General features: G+C 36.8%; 1 protein-coding gene across 1 annotated transcript in view; it reads left to right on the top strand.

Annotated features, from left to right (window-relative positions):
* mgmt (O-6-methylguanine-DNA methyltransferase) overlaps window positions 1–23,973 on the top strand; it is a 143,890-nt gene that overhangs the window by 90,628 nt on the left and 29,289 nt on the right. The window contains exon 4 of the mRNA XM_042337075.1: window positions 6,842–7,002. Within this exon, the coding sequence (XP_042193009.1) occupies window positions 6,842–7,002 (161 nt within the window). The remainder of the gene's footprint in view (window positions 1–6,841; window positions 7,003–23,973) is intronic.

Below are 23,973 nucleotides of genomic sequence, written 5' to 3'. Positions count from 1 at the left end.
TATTCCTGTCCTCATCTGGTACCATTTTATGAATGTACAATCCAACTGGGATCTATGGATAGTAATTGGGAATAGGTTACACTTTTGCATGTACGTTTTAAAGCATGTATGCTTATTAGTGCCTCAAACGATGTCCTGACTGACATCAGCTAATCTTCTGGGCTATATGACCCACTGTGCAGTGCCTTTCTCTGTGTAGTACACAGTAGGAGGAAGGTTGATTTCAATCCTTTGATCACCAGTAGGTAATCAGTAGGTCTGAGCGCTTTGAAATAAACAGATTAATCACAATTAATTGCAGAAATTATTTTTCCACATTTTCAAAATGACCATTGGAAAATAAATGGAATCTCTGGAACCTTTTTTAATAATAATGTTTTTTGGAAAGAACACGTGTATTTATTTCGTAAATGTTGTAAATGTTCTGCAAACCCAATGGGTCAGAAGAGCAACTAACTAGAAACAAACAAACTAGAAAAACTAGAATACACCATATATTCATTTAAACACCGGGCAAATTGTAAGGTATAACCACATGTGTTGTTAAAGGTTAGGTGGCATATTGGCTTGTTCTCAATTCTTACACACGGAATGTGAAAGTACTGTGAGGCATTTATTTTGTAACTATGGGTTATTAATGGCTGATTGATGTAGCAAGCTACAGCGCAGAAGAGGACAAGGCCACCTAAGATCACTGGGGTGTGACTGCTGTTCCAAATAAACATATTGGTAAGCAGAACAGCTTGCTCTTATCAGAAATTCAGTATATATTTCAAGAACAGAAATTCCAGGCAATCTATTCCAGTTTCCGCAGGCTGGAGATAGTATAACAAATTTCTCTGAAATGACCCAGTTTTTCACTACACTGAAGCTGTAGGATTAGAAATTAATTACCAACATCAATATGTTTAAACATTTATTTCTGGCATGTCTATGCATATTGTGAAAACATAAAATAAACAAGTAATAAATTAGTCTTTCACCTTGTTCATCTCTTTATTAGTGTAAAGAAATTAATCATAATAATAATAATAAAAACCCTTGCATTTGATATAGCTCTTTTCATGTCTTCTAGACATCTCAAAGCGCTTCACAGAATATACTGTAATGTGAATTGACCGTATATTTGTGGGCGAAACGCAGCAGCCAATTGCACACAGCAGTGTCCCACAAACAGTCGTGGATTGAAAAAGTCCAATTTATTATTGTTTTTGTTTTTTGGAGGGATTATTATCAGGTGTGTGGAGTAAGGAAACTTGCCCAAGGTTTCGCCCTGCCTGGAATTGAACCCAGGTGTCTCGCTTGCAAGGCGAGTGCTCTAACCACTGAGCTACAGGACTCCACAGGACTCCAAATTCTTGCAAAAATTTGAATTTGATGCATGAGTGGATTTATAATAAACCTTACATTTGATGTAGCGTTTTACTTTGGGAAGACATCTCCAAGTGCTTCACCCGATTTACTGTACAGTGTAGTGACTGTATTTTGTAGGCTCGTACATCCAGCATCTGGAATCCGCCTTGATTGGTTTGCAGAGTGGCAAGTAGCTGCTGCTTAAGCTCCACACCTCCAACTTGAAGAACTGGCATTCAATAGGAAGGGATGTGTGTCTGACCTACACGCAGTAAAATGGTGTAAATGTTTTCATGCATTTCATGCTGAGCTGCGTTGTACACCAGGAAGCTTGCAGGGAGATCCTGGTATCTATCATCCACCGAATAAGGTCTCAAACCCACGCTTGTCAGATGTTAAATGAACAACAGGGGACTATCCTCCGTGGGCGTAGGGGGTGGGGGGTAAGTTAACCAGAGGTGAACTGGCTCCAAGGTGACATATCCTCTGTGACGATCTCAGTAGTCCAGTTCCCTAGCCAGGTGGGTCCACAGTATTCCACTGCTGATGACACTACAGTCAGGCTGTCTCATCGAAAGGAATTGGAAGAGCAGGGATTCTTCCCACTCAGCTCCTGTTAACCTTGCAAGCTGAAACCCTAACAGTTAGTGTGGTCCAAGTTGACAAGTGTGGGAAAGCTTGCCAGGCAGTGTCTCAATGGTAAGATATGCAGTTTTAGCTGGTTAGACTCCAGCAGGGCCTCAGCACGCACTCTAGGGTCCCCAAGCCTTAGCTCTTGCCAATTTACGTCTAATAAATTCCAGAATTAGGTAAGCAGGATGTGTCCCTCCAGGGAGCGAGTGCATTCTAACAAAATATCTCTGGAATTTCCATGTATAGGTGGGATGCATGGAACTCATTTGGATACTCTTAAGCATGGTGATGGGTTTCCGCATGTGTCAGATACCTGGCTGACCAAAAAATATATACTTTGTAGGTGACGCAACAGTCGATTTGTGCACAGTAATGTCCCACAAACAACTGTGAAATGAATAACCAATTTTATCTGGAATTGTTGGATAGGACACCTTTACATTTATTTTTCAATCTAAAAATGTCAACTTTACAATCAGTATGAAAGTTGCCATGTGAATCATTGAATAGCAATAGTTGCCATGTCAATCAATTGAATATGCAACACTGTTTTGGTCTTTATTGACCCCATAAAACAGTGCATTTATTGCTTGAGAATCTTTTGGCCCCGAAACAGCAGTGGTGTCCATTTGACCCCATTACGCAGCTGAAACTGACAGATAATCCAGTTTTGGGAATGTTTTTATGACATAAACCGAATGTGAAAAAAAAGGCAGCCATGGCATGTGGAAAATATTCCATAACCCAATTCAAACACACCCAATGTGACTTCATCTCTCGTGGGTTAGGCAATCAGGCCAAGATGGAATATTGTGTGTGTGTGTATATGTATATATATATATATTTGTGTGTGTGTACTCGCACAATCACTTTCAAAAGACTTTCTGATGTATCAGTTATAAGTCTCCCCTTTGGTAAAATACATTTCCCCTTGAAACATGCTTTTTGAATGTCTCCCAAAGGCAGTGTCATGCCAGGAGGAGAAATCTACCCTGTATAGTACACACACTTAGATACACATTTTTTTTCTTTCTCTGTTACTCAACTGTATCACACACACATATGTACACATGCCCTTTTTCAGTGTAATTTCTAACCACAACAGACAAGCTGTGCTCAACATAATCATGATGCTAAGCGTGTGACCAGTTGTAAATGAATACTGATAGCTCACAGTGCTAAGGATGATTAATACGTAAAAATAAATAATGGTAAAATGATTAGAATGTGACCAGATTCTTGTAGTCTTGCTCTTTGATGCAAATCCAGGGTATGTCATCAAAAATGTTGTACTTTCTTTGTTTTTTAAAAAAAAGTATATCTGTATATATATGAAGGTTGGACATCTTTACAAAGTTGACATTTGTATTAACATCCTAGTTGAATGAACAAATTTAAAAATACATAATTGAGTCCTTCAGCTGTATTGATAGTGTTTTGTCCAAAAGAAAGTATGTACTGTATGGTATTTGTATTGACTAGTCTTGTTACAATTTGTTTAGTACATGCTAACTGTAGGTTTTCCTGTCACAGAGACTTAAGACATAAGGACAGAAATGAATGATTCCTGCCAGTCAATGAACTTTAACTGGAACTGCACTTGAATGGTAATAATCTGCTCCTGTAATTGCCGTGGAAAAGAAACAATCTCCAGAGATTTTACATCTAATCATTTATTTATAAATCTGTAGATAGCAGGCTGTAGGATGCGCAACAGGGGTCAACTTTGTGCTTAAAACCATTGTCTGGTGTTTACATTTCACAGTGGTTTTTACAGTAGTTGCAACCTACATGATCAGCCGAGCACTTTAATTCACTGGCTTCTGTTCTGCACATCATTGCTTTGGACAGACTACTTCATTACGGATGCTTCAGCAGAGGCCATTCCCCTCAGCATTAGCTGAAATATGCATGTTTTTCCATCTCATTAATTCAGTCTACATACAATTAATTTCTGCCTATTAATAAACCCCTAGGTGTTAGTGACAGCTATCTAACCTAACCATACCAAGTGAAGCCTGCGTTGCATATGCTTGAAATTCAAGTTTCAAATGGGTGCTGAATGTAAAACTGCCCCCATTAGATTTAGAAACCGTATTGTATTACAATTAATAGACAGCAGTATTTAGTCTCAGGATTGAAACTATTTAGTTCTGCTGTGAAAATACTTGATGGCATTAAATCATTTATTTTACAAAAGAGAAACAGATGTTAGCAATCATGACTAGATTTTGTTTTTATCTGTATGAGTAAATGTAAATGTGCCTGTGCCAGAAAATACATCTTAATAATGCAGCTTCAAAAAGAAAATATGATCTCAGCTATTTTTGTTTAATTATATTGGCTGTTTGCTTAATAGCTCCTTAAGTATTATACTATGAACACTGACATCTGGTCAGTATGCTTATGTCAATATACTTAACTTACCAAAATGCCTTTTTCCTTGTTAAGTGAACCTTTTAACATATTCCAGCTGTGATACCAAATAATGGCAATGACAAGACACCACAAGGAAGTTGTACATTTTTTAACAACTACATAATCAGTTTCCTTCAGCAAATCACAACATTGGCAACTCTCATGTGTTACATGCAAATTTCATGAAATATCAGCCATGGATGATAACAGGTAAAGTTGTATTATTTATAAAACAGTATAGACCAATTTACGAAAAAGGCACTTAAAGCGGTGAGATTATTTATTAATGATGTAGGATACAAGTTAACAGACGTATAACAAAATTCACCTAAACTCAATGTGCAGTCAGTGCACTAAGACAGTGGCTGCTTTAGTGAAATTTATACTTGGTTAATCTCTAGACTTTAAAAGATTTTGAACATTAAATCAAAGCACACACTTGTGAATGAACCTGTACAGTTTTTGCTGTGCCTCTGATTGGGAACTGACTTGGATAGGTTGCAGTAGATTAATTGACTGCCTTACGGTGTACATGTTAGCACATGATTAAAGGTTTATCAACGCTTATTCTCCATCACCAGATATCAAATGTTCAAATGCCCCTCATCCCTCTTTTTAAAAAAATACAAAAGCCAAAGTTCTTTATTATTTAAAATATCTATATTGGCATCATTTCAATAAAGCCAATTCTGAACATGCTTTGTTGTTATAGTGGGCAAATAGTGTATTTGTTGCTTATAAATATAGTCACTACACTTTACGGTACAAACCTATGAAGAGCTATCAGATGTCTCGATGATGTCAAATACAAGGATTATTATTATTATTATATAATATGCTGGAATGAAGCCTGCATTCGTGAGAATATAGAATGAAATCAAGAGTTTGGATAAAACAGCTCTGGTATTGATTTATGACCAAATTAAAGTTCTGATTCACCAAGACCCATGCGTGTGCAAAATGTTAGCTATTTGTTATTAATCTGAGAGATCATAGAAGGAGGAGGATCTGGTAACACTCCTGTGGTAGGCTTTTTATTGCCTTGTACTTCCTTAGATTCATCGAGTTAATCAATGACATGACACAGCTTGATACAAAGCGTTGTTTACATGGGGCTTCTTAATTCTAATTTGATCAAAATCAGCCCTTAATTCCAATTTAAATGCACTGTGTAAATGGTGCTTAATTCTGATTAAATCCGAGTTTAAAAAACATACCATTTCCTGAGGTGGTTTTAATGTAATTCTATCCAAATTCATTTTGTTGTTCATCCATGCAGATGGGTGTAAGTGAAGTGAACTCAGATTTTCTGTGGTGTCCCACAGTGTCTGGTGATGTGACATAAAGACCAAGCACTGTGCTGTGTATTGCTTCATGCAATGTGTCCATTTAATACAAATTGAAAACTTCTTTGTGTAAACGGTAGTTAAGCTGCCTTGTAAAAGGAACAAATAATAAAAGTGGCTCACATTAATTCCAAGCACATTGATACAAATTAGCTTGACCTCTGACTTTACGTAGGGCTTATCGTAAGCACATAGGGGGTGATATCAACTTAAACATTCCACAGCTGTGAGAGTAAGTACTGATTTTTTTTATCGTAATAATTCCTGACTGTTTTTCAACCATATTAGTAATACCATCAATGAGCAACTTCAAGCATTGGTTCCCGAAGTTTGAGTTTTGTTTAACCAGAGGAAACATATTTTCTGTTATTCAATCATTTTAATAATAAATAGCTTTAAGTTGTCGTTATTATAAATGTCAACAAGAATGCTTTTTTCTGTAAGTATCTATAACTGAACTAAAGCAATTTGTAACATTTTTAGGCTGCATATTTCAGTTGAGCAATTTCATCATATTTGTAAGCTCGGTAAACAAAAATATAGCAGCAAAGCAAATATCCAACCAGATTTACAGTTTCTACAGTTTAATTCAAAAATGCTCACAGTGTGTTAATGTTAATTCTTGGATTTTACTTGGAAGTAAATTTATGTGAATGATGCATTGTGGTTTTCAAGAGCTATGTATAAATAATTGTCTCTTATTGAACCAGTAACTTGGCACATTGAATGTAACCAGTGCGGTAACAGTACAGAAACAAAAGTTTCATATTAATCAGCAGTCAAGTATTGTAAGTTGGTCTTCATAAATTACGAATTGCATTCAAATCTCACAGGATTCATTGTCAGAAAAAAATGAGAGAAAATATAAGGCAGCAAGCATTTGAATAAATTTTCACCAGAATGCTCAGTATGTTGTAATTGTTTTTTTAATCATTAGGGAATTTATTATTCATCTGCAATTTTGAAGACTGCTCTTCAGATTCAGTTGTCAAATTGAAAAGTTCCAAAAGATTGTTTCCATGCAGTTGAAACTATTTCGAAGTTCACGAATGCCAAACTCACTGAACAAATGTTATCACTTAATTCTGCAGGACAAGAGTGGCCTCATTTACTTGTGAGGTATGTGAAAGCCAAGAGGAAATGACAGCACCACTGAAACAGTGTATGACCTGGCTTCAGGCCTATTTCTCTGAACCTTGGACAACGGAAAAACTTCCTCTCCCTGCCTTTCACCATCCCACTTTTCAACAAGGTCTGTTACAGGCGAGTAGTGGTCGTGTAACAATGTTTTGACTTTATATAATTGTGACTTACATTACTTCTTTATTGACCCCAGCATTATGGAGCATTTTATCCTATGAAAACTTGAGACACAGCACATAACATGGGGTATTTAGGAACGATAAGGTTATTTAACTGTTCCAAGTGGTTCTGTTGGTTTTGGCACTGGATTGAATATTTCTTGGCACAAGAGCTAAAAATGATGCAGTTTCACTCCTGACATTTGCAGACTGAAAGGTCTGAATGTAAGCACTGAATGTAAGCACATCTGAATAGTTGTAAAGTTTTCAATGGGCTTATTGTTGACCTGTACCATCCTTTTGCTAACATCAGAGTGATCCTTAAAGGGGAAGGGTATACTCCTGAAATTTTAGACAGACCAATATTATAAAGGGCGATAAAACTCACACTTTGGATACACAATATGAGTCTGTTTCTTTTTTTCAAAACTGAGGATTAAAGGAATCCTGGAGGTGCACATTTTGAGCACAACTTGATCTTGAAGTTCTGTTCACTCTGTTGCAGTTACACCAGGAATAGGCGATGATACCTTGCGATCCAATGTCCACATTCATAATTTTGCTGGAGTTGACCTACACAGTTGACATGGTGACAAGTTCTATTCAAAACGTCTGCTTCCAGACTGTTTCCAACTGAATGTTCTAAAGCGTAACAGGGGTGATTGAATGAAGCTCCACCACCAGGTCAAAAATTAAGCGTATTATATGGGAATTTGGCCTGCTTATTTTCCCTCTTCCTATAAGGTCCTACCATTTTTTTCCCTCCAATTTTCAACCTCTCCTCAAAATAGTGTATTTCGGAAAGAATAACACAGGAAGGAAATGTATCCCCAAATTGTAATGTTCACATTGGAGTGGAGAAGCAGAGAGAGACCTAGGAGTAGAGATATACATGTTTTCAAAAGTGGGAGTGAAGTCGACGCAACCATAAAATCAAATAGAATTCAACGTTTTATGTATAGGAGAATTGAATATTACAGTACTAACATTAACCAATTTAAAACAGCCAGCCTCCAGCTTTAAACATGTCGTTACTATTGGTATTACAGAATTGCATGTCATGATAGTTAATTCATAACGTTTAACAAGATTGAAAAACACAGGACGGAAAAGGCCATCAAGCCTACATGTTTCAAGGGTTTTTGTTCCTACAGTTTACGCCAAATAACCTGACTGCATCTTTGTCATGGTTTCAATACCATTTTAAAAGACCTGGATCTTCTTCTTCTCTTTACCTGACCGCCCTCCCACCCCCAACCTTTCTTCTAAAATAAAATTCAGCTCCAAAACTTCACAGGGTCACAAGAGAGGTTCAAATGATCATTTGATCTTGTCTTTCCAACACCCACCCAACTATCCGTCTTGGCTTCATGCTGCGTCACTGTCAAGCGCTCTGGGACACTACCTTGCATGAGGGGGAGCTATAGAAATGCAAGTTGTTGTTATTACAGCATCAAGCAGTTTCTGTTTAATTAGTGACTCATCTACCCTTCCCGGTAACCCGCTCCAGTTGTTAATTATCCCCTTCGTAAAGGTATATTCCAAATGTAGCTTCATTTAGTGATTCATACATTCATATTCATTCAGGTTAGAATAACTTATTTCGATTTATAGTCAAATGCTGTCAAGATCTAACCAAGTATTTGACTATCTTTATTGACAGCAGGTTCACATTGATTAGTAACTGAAGTGTATGATCAATAATCACAAAAAAATTCTTATCCTTTTCCACCTCCTAATTAATGGACATTGGTGTATACTGGAACCATAAGCAATAATCTATAATATTTTGCAACTATTATGAGCAATAAAAGATATCCAGCCCCCCAAAAAACATCTTGATTTAAAGGAGTAGCAGTGACTATGACTTTTGAGCATCAAAGATGGGACATAATTATTGTCGACTGTAAGAGTGGGACAAAAATCCATATTTCACTGGGAGTTCAGTTTTATTTTCTTATTGGACTGTCGATGTTTATTGTATTTTAAGAATGTTTGATGAAACTCTACCATAGCAACTGGAAATATTGGCGTGTTGGGTTCTAATTTGCAATGTTTGTGAGCTAGCTAATTGTGATTTCTGCAGCCAGCCAAAGGGCGGGGGCAGGGGGAGAGAGGCCAAAGAGAAAAATACCATCTGCTTAAAGTCAACCATTTTGCTCTAAAGGCTTTACACTTTGGCTGCTTTGCTAAAATCCTAAATAAGACCCTCATTTTACACTATTACTATCCCACATACGTGTAGCAGTGGATTTTGTCAAGGTGTAATGAAACACTACAGCTTGCTTTGTCTTTTAGATTTTCAGCAGGTTGACAATCTCCTTTGATATCTTTGAGGCGCAAGCTAATGAAATGTTAGATTGGTTCAGTTAGTTCATTTTTCTCTATAAGGTTCCATTGTCTCTCTACCTCCTTCTGCAACCCTTACGCTCTGCTGTCCACCACTACTAGGCAACCACTACCTACTGTGGTTCAGCAAGTTGATCTCTAGGCTTTGCCAATGCCATTCCACTGTAACTAGATAATAATGGATGAACCAGTATCTTGGGGTCCTCTGTTCTCCAAAATAGAATGATTGATTTTTGCGATGTGCACGTGTAAGAAAACGAAACCATTTCAAATGCAAATTGTTTTAAAAATGTATTTCCAATGAAGATTCCATTGATGTTGTCAAGTGTTTCTCCACTTGACAAAAAGACAGGAGCATGAATAATATATTTTTAAAAAGATATTAACAATCACAGTCAATAAATGGGAAGGATAATAAAGATTATATATGAAAACACTTCAAAACGAAACCTATCTGAGGAAGATAAATGGTAGTGAAACCTAATATATATGCTGAAGATAAATTTTCTCAATTTTGTACAAATGTAGTGGATATAAATTAAAATAACCCAGTCCCATTCAAAGATACTGTTTAATTGACAGGCAAACAATTTGGAAAATAAAGTAAAACTTATTATTATTATTAAAACTACTTATCATCATTTTTCTTGCAATTCCACTTTTCCCTTCTTTCTTATTGAACCCTGGTTGAAACTTTATATGTTCTACATCAGCTCCAATTCCTTGTTTTGTACAGTCAATCACTAATTTTTTAAACTAAAATGGCCACATTAACTTGAGATCTTCTTTTCCCTTTCAGCTTCCAATGTATGTTTTTCATATAATACCAGTAAGAATGAAGTAGTGTTCCAATTTGGTAATGAATGGTAGAGCATCAAATCAAAATAAACCCAAATGTGGAAACTATGATGAACTCTACGAAGACCTAAGAGTGAAAGCTATTTTAAACTCATCTCTTCATTAAACATGGAGTCTGTAGCTCAGTGGTTAGAGTACTCTCCTTGCAAGTGAGAGACCTGGGTTTGATTCCAGGCAGGGTGAAACTTTTGGCTTACTCCACATGCCTCTGTTTACCTAGGAGTAAGTAGGAATCCGGTTGTTAGTCGATTGGGGGAATCACTTTTCTGGGGTTATTAATTCCTTCAAAAAATAGTTTCTCAATCCATGATTGTTTGTGAGACACTGCTGTGCACAATTGGCTGACACGTTTCGCCCATAAACTATACACTCAATTCACTTTCCAGTATATTCTGTGAAGCGCTTTGAGATGTTTCGAAGATGTGAAAAGGCGCTATATCAAATGTAAGGATTATTATGTTATCTTAATAATAGTTTTAAATCCATTATGCACTGGCATTTATTTTGCAACATTCAGCAAGCAGTGCAATTATTTATTTCAATAACTGTCTGTTGAACATTTTGGCAGCATTATGAAGCATTGGACTGTTTGTTTCCCATATAATTCAGAATTAATTCATTTTCCTGCTCATGGTGCGTGTATAGTGTTTAGAAATAGATATAACCCATCCACTGGACCTTCATATCTTAAACAAACTCTTAATACAATTACAATTACCAGGGAGTGTGAAATTAGTTGCAAGTTTACTTTCAGCTAAGAGACTAATATTTGATGTAGATCAGTTTGTCAAAGTTGGTATTCAGCAGGATCAGATTTATATGTGTTTTTTTTTGCAAAATGATGAAACTTTATGCATTAAATGAGAGTAGCACTACAATCCCCTCCACTTTTCTGTCTCACCTTCCCCACCTATAAAGCTTTCCTTAAAATCTTTCTTGGATTTGGTCACCTCTCTCCCCCTCCACCACCAAACCCACTTCCCCCTCCTCACATCCTTCCGGTGTGAAAGGCACTATATAAACGTAAAATTGCTGCTGTTGGTTTGTATAACTTAATGCTTTCCTGAAGGCATTTCATATTAGATCACCTGTAATTAAAGAGTTAAACCGATGTTACATTAATAATAGACTAGAATTGTTTGTATGGAGAATAATGGATAATTTGAAGTGATTACAAGACGGTACTTTTATTGAGGAGGTTTAGATTATTCCACAAACAGCCATCAATTGAACTCTGACAAGGAACTACAGCCTTGAAATCACTTCAAATATGTACAGCGAAGATCACTGAAGTAGTTCTTTTCTATTTTGAGGTTTTTTTCCGCTTGTGTCATTGTGGATTGTATCATGGTAAACACGGACAGGAAGTGCACTTTGGGAATGATGCATGATGCTATCCACATTGCAGGATTAATGGCTGTGATGTAATCACTGCAATTTTATTGAGTGATAATCCACAGTTGATTGCCGGAAAGGAACATAGTCGGTCTGTTTATATAGGATAATAGAAACTATTTTACAAGGCAGTAAGGGGTTCAGATGACATGAACCACAAACGATCAGATTAAGTGATTTATGAAAAGTGTGAACCCCGAAATAAGTTAATGCTTTAGGATCTGCCTTAGGTATTTGTTATTCTCTCGAATCGAGACATTATTCAATAGATTTACTGGATGGTTCTTATTTGACTATGAAATTACGATATAGAAGCAATTAGAAAATCAAAGATGAGTGGATACTTTGTACGTGTGTTGCGCGATTCAATTTAGAGGGTGTGCCAACGAGATACTCAGATTAAACTGTTTGGTGGCACTTATATCAAACTGTGGAATTCTTGCTTTTCATTTCACAACATGGAACTGAGGAATAGAATGCCACATGTGTATATTAAATGTGCATATTTACTGCTGACCTGTGATTTTTTGTAGAACAAAACTCTGACCATCTCTGAGAAATAAAATCTGGAATATTTAACATGTATGAAGTATCATTTCTGAACACAACAGCTACATTTTCTGTGAACATTGATTTAAATGGTGATCTATTGAGTAAGTCTTAGGAGATAGGAAGACCAAATCAGGCTAGTGGTCTTTTAAAAAAGTAAATGCAAAAGATTAAAAATCTCTCGTGTTTCTCTGTCGTGTAGCTGCAGCAGTTATTGTCGGAAAATGGATAGTTCTAACTTGCCAGTAAGCTCCTACAATAATATTCATTTTTCATTGGTGTAAAGCTAGATTTGACCAAATCCTACTTAATGATCCAGAAAGTGTTCATTTAGTCCCATCTATGTGATATGATATGATGTAATTCACTTATAATGAATTATAATAATTTCTTAATGCATATTTGAGCCAGTATAACCATGTCAATTTGTTTGAAAAGATACCAGTGATAAGGTTAAAAAGCTAGAAAAAAAAATGCTTTCTGAGATGTTAATTTGAGATGATAATTTTTTTTGCTGAACAACTGGTTTTAAACATATGGAGATGACAACCAAATATAGCACAGTCTGTCAGGATCCCATCTCTGTCAACAGGAAATTCAAATTTTGATGATTGGCAGATGCATATTGTATAATTCAATGTGAGATTTCTCAGATAGTCAGAATTTTACTCTTTTGCAAACTGCACTTGAGGACTTGTTACAAGTCATGGCCCTTCTGTGATTTAGTAGGCTAGAGGTCACAGCCAAATAATTCCTCCTCTGCCTTTGCCGTCGGAATATTTCCATTTCATTTTGTAAATAACATAGTTTGCTGAATGTACAAATGGACAACAGCGCAACCGAATAGTTTGTCATCAAGAAGAATAGCTGTAAGATCAATGGGTTTTTATTATTATTATCTGAGTGGAATTACTCACCTGATTTGCATCCTTCAAACTCCCGGGAAGCTGATACCATTTGAAAGAAAAAGAGCACAATGGCTTAAGCTACTGATTGTGAATGCCAATTATATTTTAATATTCAACAGAGCATATTTTAGGAAGAAAAAGACAGCAACAACATATGCATAACTCATTGGCAGCATAGAGCAGCTGTGCTGCTCTACTCTTAGACTCACTTTGTGCATTTTAGCAGCATAGTAATTTAGTATAGAGCTACCTGAGTGATGGCATTTTCAATGAGCAGGTAATCTATAGAGAATTTTTATATGGTTATGAGTTCTATGCTTCAGCATGGCAACACAAAATACATCAAGACCAATTACGATATCAACTTTCAGTGTGATACCCTTGCCACGCAAGTGCATGTATTTCTGCCCCAGGCATTTCAAATTGCATCTAATTTGAAATCTTTGGGGTTTTAATTAAATTTTAGAATATATGGAATTCTTCATTAGTACCTGCTCTGAATAGCAGATTATACTTCCTTCAGTCTCTTGTTAAAGTGGTGGGCTGTGGTAAATAGCAGTATGTTGGAAAAATAGTCTTCAGAGGCGTGTGTACACAGGGAACAGATGTAGTAAAATGCAAAATAATATCAAAAAGATTATTAGTCCAATGAGGGGAACTTGATTTGTATTTTAATGGAATTTTACTTTTCTCTTAATGATTTGCAAATTGTTCTCTGATTATAAAATGGATTAGGCTTTCGTTTTAATGTTGAAGCACAGCCATTAGCTATCTTTTTTCGGTCTTCTTTATAGCTTGGTTCCCTGCAGCAGCAAAAATTGAAACCATTTAACCCCTTTGATGTAGTTTTTAGTGATGCAGTACAACATGGACTGCTACCTAATTCAGCACGCTTTTATTTTTCAGCAGACTGCTGCAAGTTCCTTAATTGTCCATTAGGCACTGATCAACAAGGGGACAAAGTTAACAGCTTCCTTGTAATTTCCTTTTGTTGATTTAACACAGCTTCACATCTTCTCAGGGTCATTTCATCTGTTGTGTAATTACAATGTCTTACAATATCTTGGCTTAGACAATCCAGTAATTGTTCTGTTAAATGTAAGATGGGGCTAACAGTGTTCTGCCTTATACACATATGGCATGTCTGTTAGTCTGCATACCTGATGGGCACAGCATACAAATCTTGTACGTTTCACGGAAACATAACAGGAGGTTACTTTCTTGAGTCTATCAATGCAATGTCACCCTTTGAACATTGCATTTTCTCTAGATAATAGGTATATGGAAAATGCGGCTAAAATTGTACCACGGAATAAAACCTTATGCAAATTGAGATCTGGCTTTTAAGCAACAAAGCGGGACCTTGATAGATTTATGATTCTAATTAAAAACTATAATATTACAAAGCTTAGAATTTCAACATAATTTTATTGTTTTGAATTTAACAGTGGTTAAAACACTCAATTCCTAATGTATGAGTTTAAAAAAATTGGCTGAACAAATAGCAAGAAGCAACCTCGTTATTTCCCCCTGTGGTTCTGAACATTAGCCCATTTACTGGTATATTTTGGATTCATCAAAATTAGTTCAGTTCATATTAAGAAGTGTTTGACTCTGGTTGATTATCTATCTGAATGATTTAAATGATTGCTTTGAATTCTTTATTGTGTAGGGTTGTCACATTTTTCGGGTGAAGGTTTGATGACGGTGCGTCTGAGCAATCGTGAAGGTCCTCATTCACATCTGTTTAAGTGCTGGCCATCACCAGGAGTTAATCCCATAACTGGAGATGTGTGAAGTATGTGCCTAAGTATTTTTCTCGGGTGTAAGGTTTCTTTTTATTACGCTTCAGTTCAGCCAAAAGTAAATTCCCCTACATTTATTTTGGGTTATTCTTCCCTCCCATCTTTAAAAGTCTTGTGTGAACTCTTAGCTCTTAACCCAAGAGGATGAATTAAGCAAACCTCCTCACAGGCATTTATCTGCCAGGTGCCATTTAACAACCAATGACTCGAAGGTGTGCAGTTTGAGTTCCCGTGCCTGCAATATATGCTTTCTCTGATAGACTAGCTGAGTTTAGGAGCTAGTGGAAAACATTGTTGTGAATGCATATTCTCTCACTCCTTTCAGCTGAAAGGAATACTTCAGGTTAACCTACAATGGTTCTTTTGATATTTATGGGGGGGAGGTGGGGGAGCTATCACTTCCTGTGCATTATTTTTTTTAATAACTCTTAGTAAGTAAGATGTCAAAGGAAAAAAATTACCTTGCAGTTGCTGGCCTCCAAATTTGAAACATGGTCTTTCTCTCGAGAATAAGCACTGTAGAGTGTTTCTTCATTCAACCTCGGCTCCCAGCAGTGCACACTATGCATTGCTATTAGGTGTTAAGCAGTTATCTGAAAGATCATTAAAACAGTAGGGTGCATTGCAGCAGTTATTTAAGACAATGTTCAAATATTGTATATTTAGGTAGGAATTGAGGAATGACCATTCTTGTCAGTAAATCAGACCTATTAGATGTTGTTCGAGGCAACGATTGAGTTACTTAAGCAAACAACAAGTTTTGTGATTTTACAAAAAAAATCCACCATTTAGGTCTCATGTTGTATTACAAAAGAGGAGTAACCTACAGAATTATGTCTCCAAAGCACTTTACAATGTACATCGTCCTCAACAACAACAACAACAAGATTTCATTTATAGAGCTCCTTTCACGACGGGAGGACGTCCCAAGGCGCTGGACAGTTGGGTCGGGACCCGAGCAGGGGGGAAATGGTCAGGGTGAGGGAAGGGAGGGAGCGAGGAGGGGGTAGAGAGTCGAGAGGGGAGCTGAAGGTACGGTCGAAGAGAAAAGCAAAACAAAAATAAAATATTTGCTGGTTTTCCTCAAGGCACGTAAGAATTAATCTAATGGATTAGTCCGGATCACTCTGGAATTGATCTGATATCTGTAATTTCCACTGGCCAAGGTTAGTGTAACATTTGCCACATTTTATTTCATCACAAAAGTGCTGCATTGATTTATTTTCCCTCTAATTTTTAACAACAACAACTTGCATTTATATAGCACGCTTCATGCGATGTAGCGTCCCGGAGAGCTTTAAGGAGGTGATGATGTGGCATCACACTGGAGATCTTTTGCACACTGTTGGTAGTCAGTGAGTCAGTGCCTAGAGGACATCAATTTTAAAATACTTAGTTATGAAGCACAGTAGATGAGGAGGAATTTGTTTACACAGAATTGGTCCGATCTGGAACAGTTGTGGAAGTTGAGGTAGGATTGGAACCAGTTAGATATCTAAAAAACAATCATTTGCAGGGGGTTGGGGAAAAGATAAGTAAATGGGACTAATTGGATTGACTTTTTAAAGAGCCAGCACAAACACAGTAGACCAAATAGCCTTCTTCTATACTTGGAGTTCTTATGGTTCTGTGATATGTAAAAGCCACTCTACTGTGTAACAATGCCAGGGAGGAATGTTGCTGAACATAGGTAAATGAGAGTTGTTCACTTCTACCCCTCCTCTATGTTCCTGGATGCTGTGATTATATCACCACATCTTGAATTCTGACTTATGAATCTGTTAAAATAACATGCTCATCGTACGGCTTTTCCCAGCTAATAAGATACTGATGGCCTTACAATGCATCTTTAATACCCTCCACTTCAGCATGAAAAATACCATCGACAACATTTAAACTGGTGTAAGTGTTGAGCTGATATAAATTAATTGTTACAACATTTTAAAACATCTTAGGGATTTTGTTCAAAATAGGGTCCCCTTAACAAATAATCACAAATGTTATTATCAGAAGAGACACCAGCATATTTCAAAGAAAATATCATGGCCTGAGTGGCGCTGTTTGTATTATTTGTAGACCCATAAATAGCTCAAAAAATGGCTGAGAGAGGAAGAGTTGTTTTTTCATGTGAGCTTTTTCATAACCTAGAACTGACTACTGAAGAGATGAACCAGCCTTCTTTGTTTTCATTCTAAATACCTTTCATCATTATGTGCTTGGCTAGAAAGTACCATTAAAAGCCTGGCAGGACTGCAAGAGTCTTTTAAAATTCTGATACTAGGCATTCAGCCAGGAAGACAATAGTGATCTGAATTTGCTTTGGCTGATAAACTAGATGGAGCTACCACTAAGTTTTCTTTTGCAAAGCTCTGGTGCTTGAACTTGCTACCAGGATATTACTGCCAAAGATGCTGCACAGTCTAATAAGTGATATCAGCAGAACCTCCAACAAGTTATCCAAATATTAAACTTTTATAGCTCAAGCAAAAACTAGGACAACATTGGCTGTCCTTAGTTCCAGTGTGTGTTTTTATGGTTACTCTATTTTCTTTTCCTATGTAGTTAGATATTACCCATTCCTTATGCTCCCAGACCTACTGAGTGTGGGGGGAGAAGAAATAAATAGATTTTCATTGGTGCTGATTAACCAACTAATGCACTTTCCACAACACTGTCGTGCAAAATCACAACTTCAGATTCTAATGGGGCTAGACAATGTAGATCATGACAGGCTGTTTCAACTTGTCCAGAATAGTAAAACCAGAGGACATGACCTGCAATTGAAGGGGGGAAATTCAGAACGAATCTACGCAAACACTATTTCAGTGAGCGAATTGTAAACCTGTGGAACAGGCTCCCTGGGGAAACGTTAGAAACAAGAAATGTTGATTTCTTTCAAACACAGATTAGATAGTTTTCTTTCAGGAAATAACATTATGGGATATAGTACATGGGTAATTCGGGACATATGTCTGCCAGGAAGGCGAACTGGGTGGACCTTGGATCTTTTTTTTGTCAAGCATTTCATATGTTCTTATGTAATATCAGGAAAGCCACAACGATTGGATCAGTGTGTGAAGAAGAAAAGAGTATTTGTATATTCAGCTACAAATCTAAATAACGGTATGTAAATAAGTTCAATACCACTTTTAGATCTTGAATTGGAATTTGAACTTAATATTTTCTCAAAATAAAGAGAAATGGCGGTATCCATCTGAGATGTGATGTTAAGCAAGATTCCCTTTGCTCAGAAGGGGAGAAAATTGATTCCAGTTAAAAAATGCTCAGCATTGTGCTTTACATCATGCCAATATCAGCAAATTAAAACTAGTTAAATAACTAGTGAGAAAGATCTTATAAACCATTTGTGAAATAATCTTTCTGTGGTATAGTTCAGTGGTACAGTGAGGCATTCTTTATTATTTCATCATTCGTGGAATTCCACTATAGGTAGAAATCACTTTACCTTGGATGAAAACCATTAAGAAGTACTTATTTTAATACTGACGTGTCTGGAGATGTAAATTCCAAAAGTTTGAGTATATATTTAAACAAGTACTTGCTTGTTTTTAGAGGTTTTTGGGGGACTGTGCAAACATTTAATCTTATTTTGCATTTCATAAAAAAATTAAGCTCCTGTGGAAGACCATGATCACAGAAAATGAGGCTTACTGCTTATTTCATAAGGATATGAAATTGATCCTGAAGATTTTATGACTGACATCACAAATTGTTGTTTTTGTAAATCAAACCTCAAGGGAATATTATCAAGCGTTTGGTGCAGATTAAGTCATGTGTGCGATGTACATGAAGTATAATAAATTATGTTAATATTTATTGTTTCTTTTACACTGCAGTTTAATTCATTTTAGTAATGTCTGTCAAAAGTCATTTGCATATGTTTAATATTTACGTTTTAATCAGACATAATAATCCTTGCATTTGATATAGCACCTATAATGTGTTGAGACCTAATCCTTGCATTTGATATAGTACCTATAACCAATAAATATCTTAAAGCTCTTTACAGAGTTCGACTGTGAAGACTAGTGATTGTGCATTTGTAGGTGAATGCAGCATGCAATATATGAACACAGCAATGTCCCATAAACAGTCATGAAGTGAATGATTAATTTTATCTGGGGGATTGTTGACCAAGACATAGGGAGAAACTTCCTTCTTTTTTCAAACATTGCCATGGATCTTTAACATCCACCTGAGGAGGCAGAAGGTCCTCAGTTTAACATGTCATCCAAAGGACACCAGATCCACCTCTACATTGCACCCCAATAATGCATTGCAGTCTCAGGATAAAATATGAGCTCAAAGTCCCAACATAGGGCTTGAACCCACAACCTTTTGACTCAGAGGTGAGAGTGTGATCAACTGAGCCAAACTGACACCTTTTTTAAAAAAAATAGAGGTAATCTTAAAAGTATCTCACCACAAACACTGTGCCTGAACTAGAAAATTATTGCTTTGCCCGGAGACTTTAGTTTGAGATATCTAATGATAATAATAATCCTTGTATTTGATATAGTGCTTTTCAGGTCTTCTAGGCATCTCAAATCACTTCAGAATATACTGTGAAGTGAATTACTGTATATTTGTGGGTGAAAGTCTAGTAAAGTATTGGGCACAAAATTGTTCTCTGAATAGTTATATGACAGTTATAAGATGGAAGACCCACATTGGGACTTGGAATCACATAGTCTAAGCTGACACTCCAATACCATGCTTGGGGTGTCTTGTGTTGTTGGAAGTGCTGTCTTTCGGATAACATTAAAACCAAGATCCGGTCTGTCTGTTCAGGCAGATGTTAAAGGTCTCATGACACTATTCAAAAAGAGAAGGGAGTTTCTCCTGGTGTCCTAGCCAACAATCCCCAAAATAAAATTTCTTGTTCATTTCATGGCTGTTCGTAGGACATTGCTGTGCGCAAATTGACTGCCGCATTCACCCAGACATACACAGTCATTTCAATTCACAGTAAATCCTATAAGCGTTTTGGGACGTCCTTCCAACGTGAAAGGCACTGTACCAAATGCAAATGAAAGGATTATAACCTCACTCCTTAATTATCCTTTGCTAGCTGTCTTAATACTTTCTTCATTGTAAAACAGTATAACTATAAATTGGTTTAAGAGATTTTAAAGAGTTTTTTTTTAACTAGACTTTTAGTAGTGGCTTTTTGCAGAATTTGTAAATTATATGAGCATCCAGTCACACGTTGTAGTTCTAAGTGATGAAATATCGCACTTCATACCATTTCTCATGTCACAAGTATTTTATTGCATTTTGGACCAAGTCAGATTATCATATAAATCTTTGTGAAATTATGGCCCTTTTAAAGTTCATGGTTTATGATAAGTTATTGAAACAATCGGTAATAAAGGTTTAATAGAAAGTGTTTAGCAGAGCTGCAGAACTCATCGTTCACCTATAACCTTAAGGGTTAACTTTGACATAAACACGGTGTTAAAATACAGTTCACATTCTTTAGATTAGAGCTGCGATACTCCGCAAAGCTTTAGGTCTCAACTTCCCGCAACTGACTTCTATAACATGATCTGTTCAAAGATATTTGAAACTGCAGTGTTTCACCATTGTCTCCTAAGCCTTCTGCATAGCAATGTGTGAAGAATTTTTTGCATTTTTGTAGCTCTTGATCAAAACACCCAAAAGCACTATAATTATTTATTTATTGTGAAGAGTTTGGCTACTTTTGTTAAGCAAATGAAACAGCCATTTTGAGCATGGCAGTGTCCCACAAATGGGCCTGTTGTGAATGCTGATTGTGTCCTGAGGATTGTCAGGCAATCCACAGAAAGAAACCTCTTTTTGAATAGTGTCAGAGATCATTAATGTCTTCCCTGCTCTTCATCAGTTTAATGTCTCCTCTGAAGAACGGTACCTCCAATAATGCAATGCTCCTCCAGTTTTGCTCTGGGAAGGTCAGACTTGGAGGCTTTGAGGCTTCAAACAACAACCTTCTAACCCAGAGATTAGAGAACTACCAACTGATCCAAGATGATATCTGTGCGACTTGTGTACTCAAACCATGATCTCTCGGGCTTTCATTCCTCAGGTCCTTAAAAAAAGAAATCGCAGAATCAAAACCAAGGGAGAAAGAGTGATCAGCAACTTGTTTACACATGCCAAGGCAAAGAATTGTAGAGCAGTGAAGCTTTAATTTTTATGTGCACGATTAATATCTTGCAGATGCGCAGTGCCTATATATTGTGCTGGCAGTAATCTAGTGACGCTGATTCCCACTTGTTTGATTGATAGAAATCAGTATGGACTCTGAGTATGCAAGATCCTCCAGATCATTCACAGGAATAATTAAATATCTGATAAACAGATCACATTGCAGGCATGGTGTTTGGACATGGAACTGCTTAAATTCTTTAAGACTGCAGGGGAATGAGTGCATGAGACATTCAATCTTTAAACATGACTTTATGACCTATTTCAACTTTTATCCCAAGATTGACTTAGAACATAAGTTCCTCCAAATTTGCACTCCAACTTTTGCATTGTGCAGATCAGCTTGTCTGTGGCTCCGAATTACATCCAGCTACCTCTGCCTTTAATCCTATTAGAGCTAAAATGATTTATTCTTTCTTTAAAATAACATGTTGTATGGAAATCTGTTTACAGTAAGAAATGAATATAGATCCCTGCATCGTAACCTGAACAATTGTGCTAATGTTTAGACCTGATGAAAAAAGGTTACTGTAGTTCTTAAAGGGTTAATAGCACTAAAGATTCATTCAGAATGAATTGTTAAGAATAGCGTAAAACAGAATAAATAGGAATGATTTCTTTTCTTTTTAGTGTTAGATAAGAGCAGCTATTAATTTTATCTGATTGCTATAAATGCACCGGTGTGGAATCGTTTTAATAAGATTATTGTAATTAGTAGTTCATACAGGACACTTAATCAGATTTGGAAATTAGAGTACTAGTATAATCTTACAAGCTTTTTAATTAGTTTTCTGTGTTGGTATTATTATGGTGAAGGTTGACAAAATTTTCTCTCAACATCTGCTGACAGTACTTCTTTATCCTTATTGTCAGTGTTAACCATCTTCTTCACTACTTTGACCATGCAAACCCTAGAGGTGTTTTCTCCAAGTATCCATGCTATTTTGGGGAACCACTCAGATTGCAAGAACATTAAAAAAGTAACGAACCACAAGTGGCCTATTGACCTTTCAAGCCTGGTTCTCCAGAGACCCTGAAAAATCTACCGAATTATGGACTGTACCCACCCACTCCTGAGGGAAAGTTCTGCATATATATTTTCTGGTTCCCAAAGATATTTCAGTAAATAGTCACCCATCGTTCACGTCTCTATTGGTCAAACTTTGCCCAGCATCTCCAAATGGAATCCTGGAGACTTTACACCATAGAAGGAACCATTTTACCCATTGGAGCTACTGACTACTCCATTCCCCTTCTCCTTTCCCCCCCAAAACAAGCTCCCTTCCTCACCGAGAAGCCTAGAAATCTCTGCACCCAATCCTATCAACTCAGTCTGTGCCTATCCCATTTTCATCCAGTACTTTTTTCATGCTGAAATTATGGGCAGTTTTCCCTGTTCCTGGAAGAATCTGGGTAATGCAAAACCTGGATTCTGACACTTTATATAAAGGGACTTTTTAAAAAAAAATTGTCAGTTTTATTTTATTCATTCTTCTAGTTTATTACCATTTTAATTTGTTTAAATGATTCATAATGTGCCATTTTAAAGGCCTGATTTTAATTATCTTTATACTGCTCACTTTATTGTGCCTTTCACTAGCGGTCTCCAGAATACTTACATTGACCTATTCTTTTCCAGAAGGCTACACTCTCTTTTACTTTCAGTTTCATTCGTGCCCCATGGGTCAGATCCTTCTGTTGGCAAGGTCTTTTGGGCAAAGTGTTGCATTTGCTCTTTTAAATGAGTGCTGCGCAGTACTGTGCCTGACCATGCCCTATGCTATCTTAATTGTACCTCATCATGTCCATAGTGCTTCTGGCTAAGTATTATAACATTGGTGGAAAATGCAGAATTCCCACGGAGGAAACCGAGAATAACCGAAAAAACTTATTTAAAAAAACTCAGAAAAGTTTGAAAATGAGAAATTTATGACCAAAACCCATGCATGAAACATTAGTACCTCAACCACTCAATGCAAACTGTATGTATAGTATACTAAACCTTCTTTTGTTAAAGATTGTGTTGACATGCCTAAAACGTTTGATGACGACGACTGCTGCAAGATCCTGCTGAGTTTCCCTACAACTATAGATGTAATTTTCCTTCCCTTCCCTACCTCCCCCAAAAAGGCACCCAAGTGATGGAAGCTTATTCATCGCTTTGGGACATCTTCCTGACATGAAAGGCACTATACAAATGTAATTTTGTTTTGTATTATTCCCCAATATTGCAGCATAGAATCCGAGAACATTCCCTGCCACTGTAAAAATCAGATCAGGCGCATATCCGCTGTTTATGAATGTTGTGTGATTGTTTGCAAACTGGCTTAATGCATTAGTTGTGACTTCTGGTTTGCTGTTTAATTTGCCCGATTCGAAGAACGTTTTTGCCAACAAGATACACAGTATATCCTGTGACATGCTTTGAGATGTCTCAACTATATGATAAGGCAATATATCAAATGCAAGGATTATTACTATGCTTAACATCTGATTTTGAATCCTGAAAGCCAGCAAAATTCAGCAAGAGCAGCTTTCACTCAATTGTGTACTAAAGCCTCAAAAGTAGCCATCTATCTACAGGGTACTATTCTTACAGATTCAACAGACGAGGTGTAGAAACATGCTTTCAAATGGCAGATCACTGCTACCGATCCAATGTATTGTCCTTCAGCCTTGTTTCTTCTGCGAGCATTCCTATGACTCATACCTTGATGATCGATTTATCCAGACTCAAACCCTGGAGATATCCGAAGAAATAGTCTCTCAGAAGATGCAGCTGTTCATACAGCTGAGTCAGCCCGTGAACCAGAAGAAGTCTAATTTACAGCCTTTTCATTCAGTGCCA

This window comes from Callorhinchus milii, unplaced genomic scaffold (genome assembly GCF_018977255.1).
Source record: "Callorhinchus milii isolate IMCB2004 unplaced genomic scaffold, IMCB_Cmil_1.0 Scaffold7, whole genome shotgun sequence".
NCBI classification, from domain to species: Eukaryota; Metazoa; Chordata; class Chondrichthyes; order Chimaeriformes; family Callorhinchidae; genus Callorhinchus; species Callorhinchus milii.
Note: the sequence above shows the minus strand (reverse complement) of the source record. Positions and strands in the feature narration are given on the sequence as shown.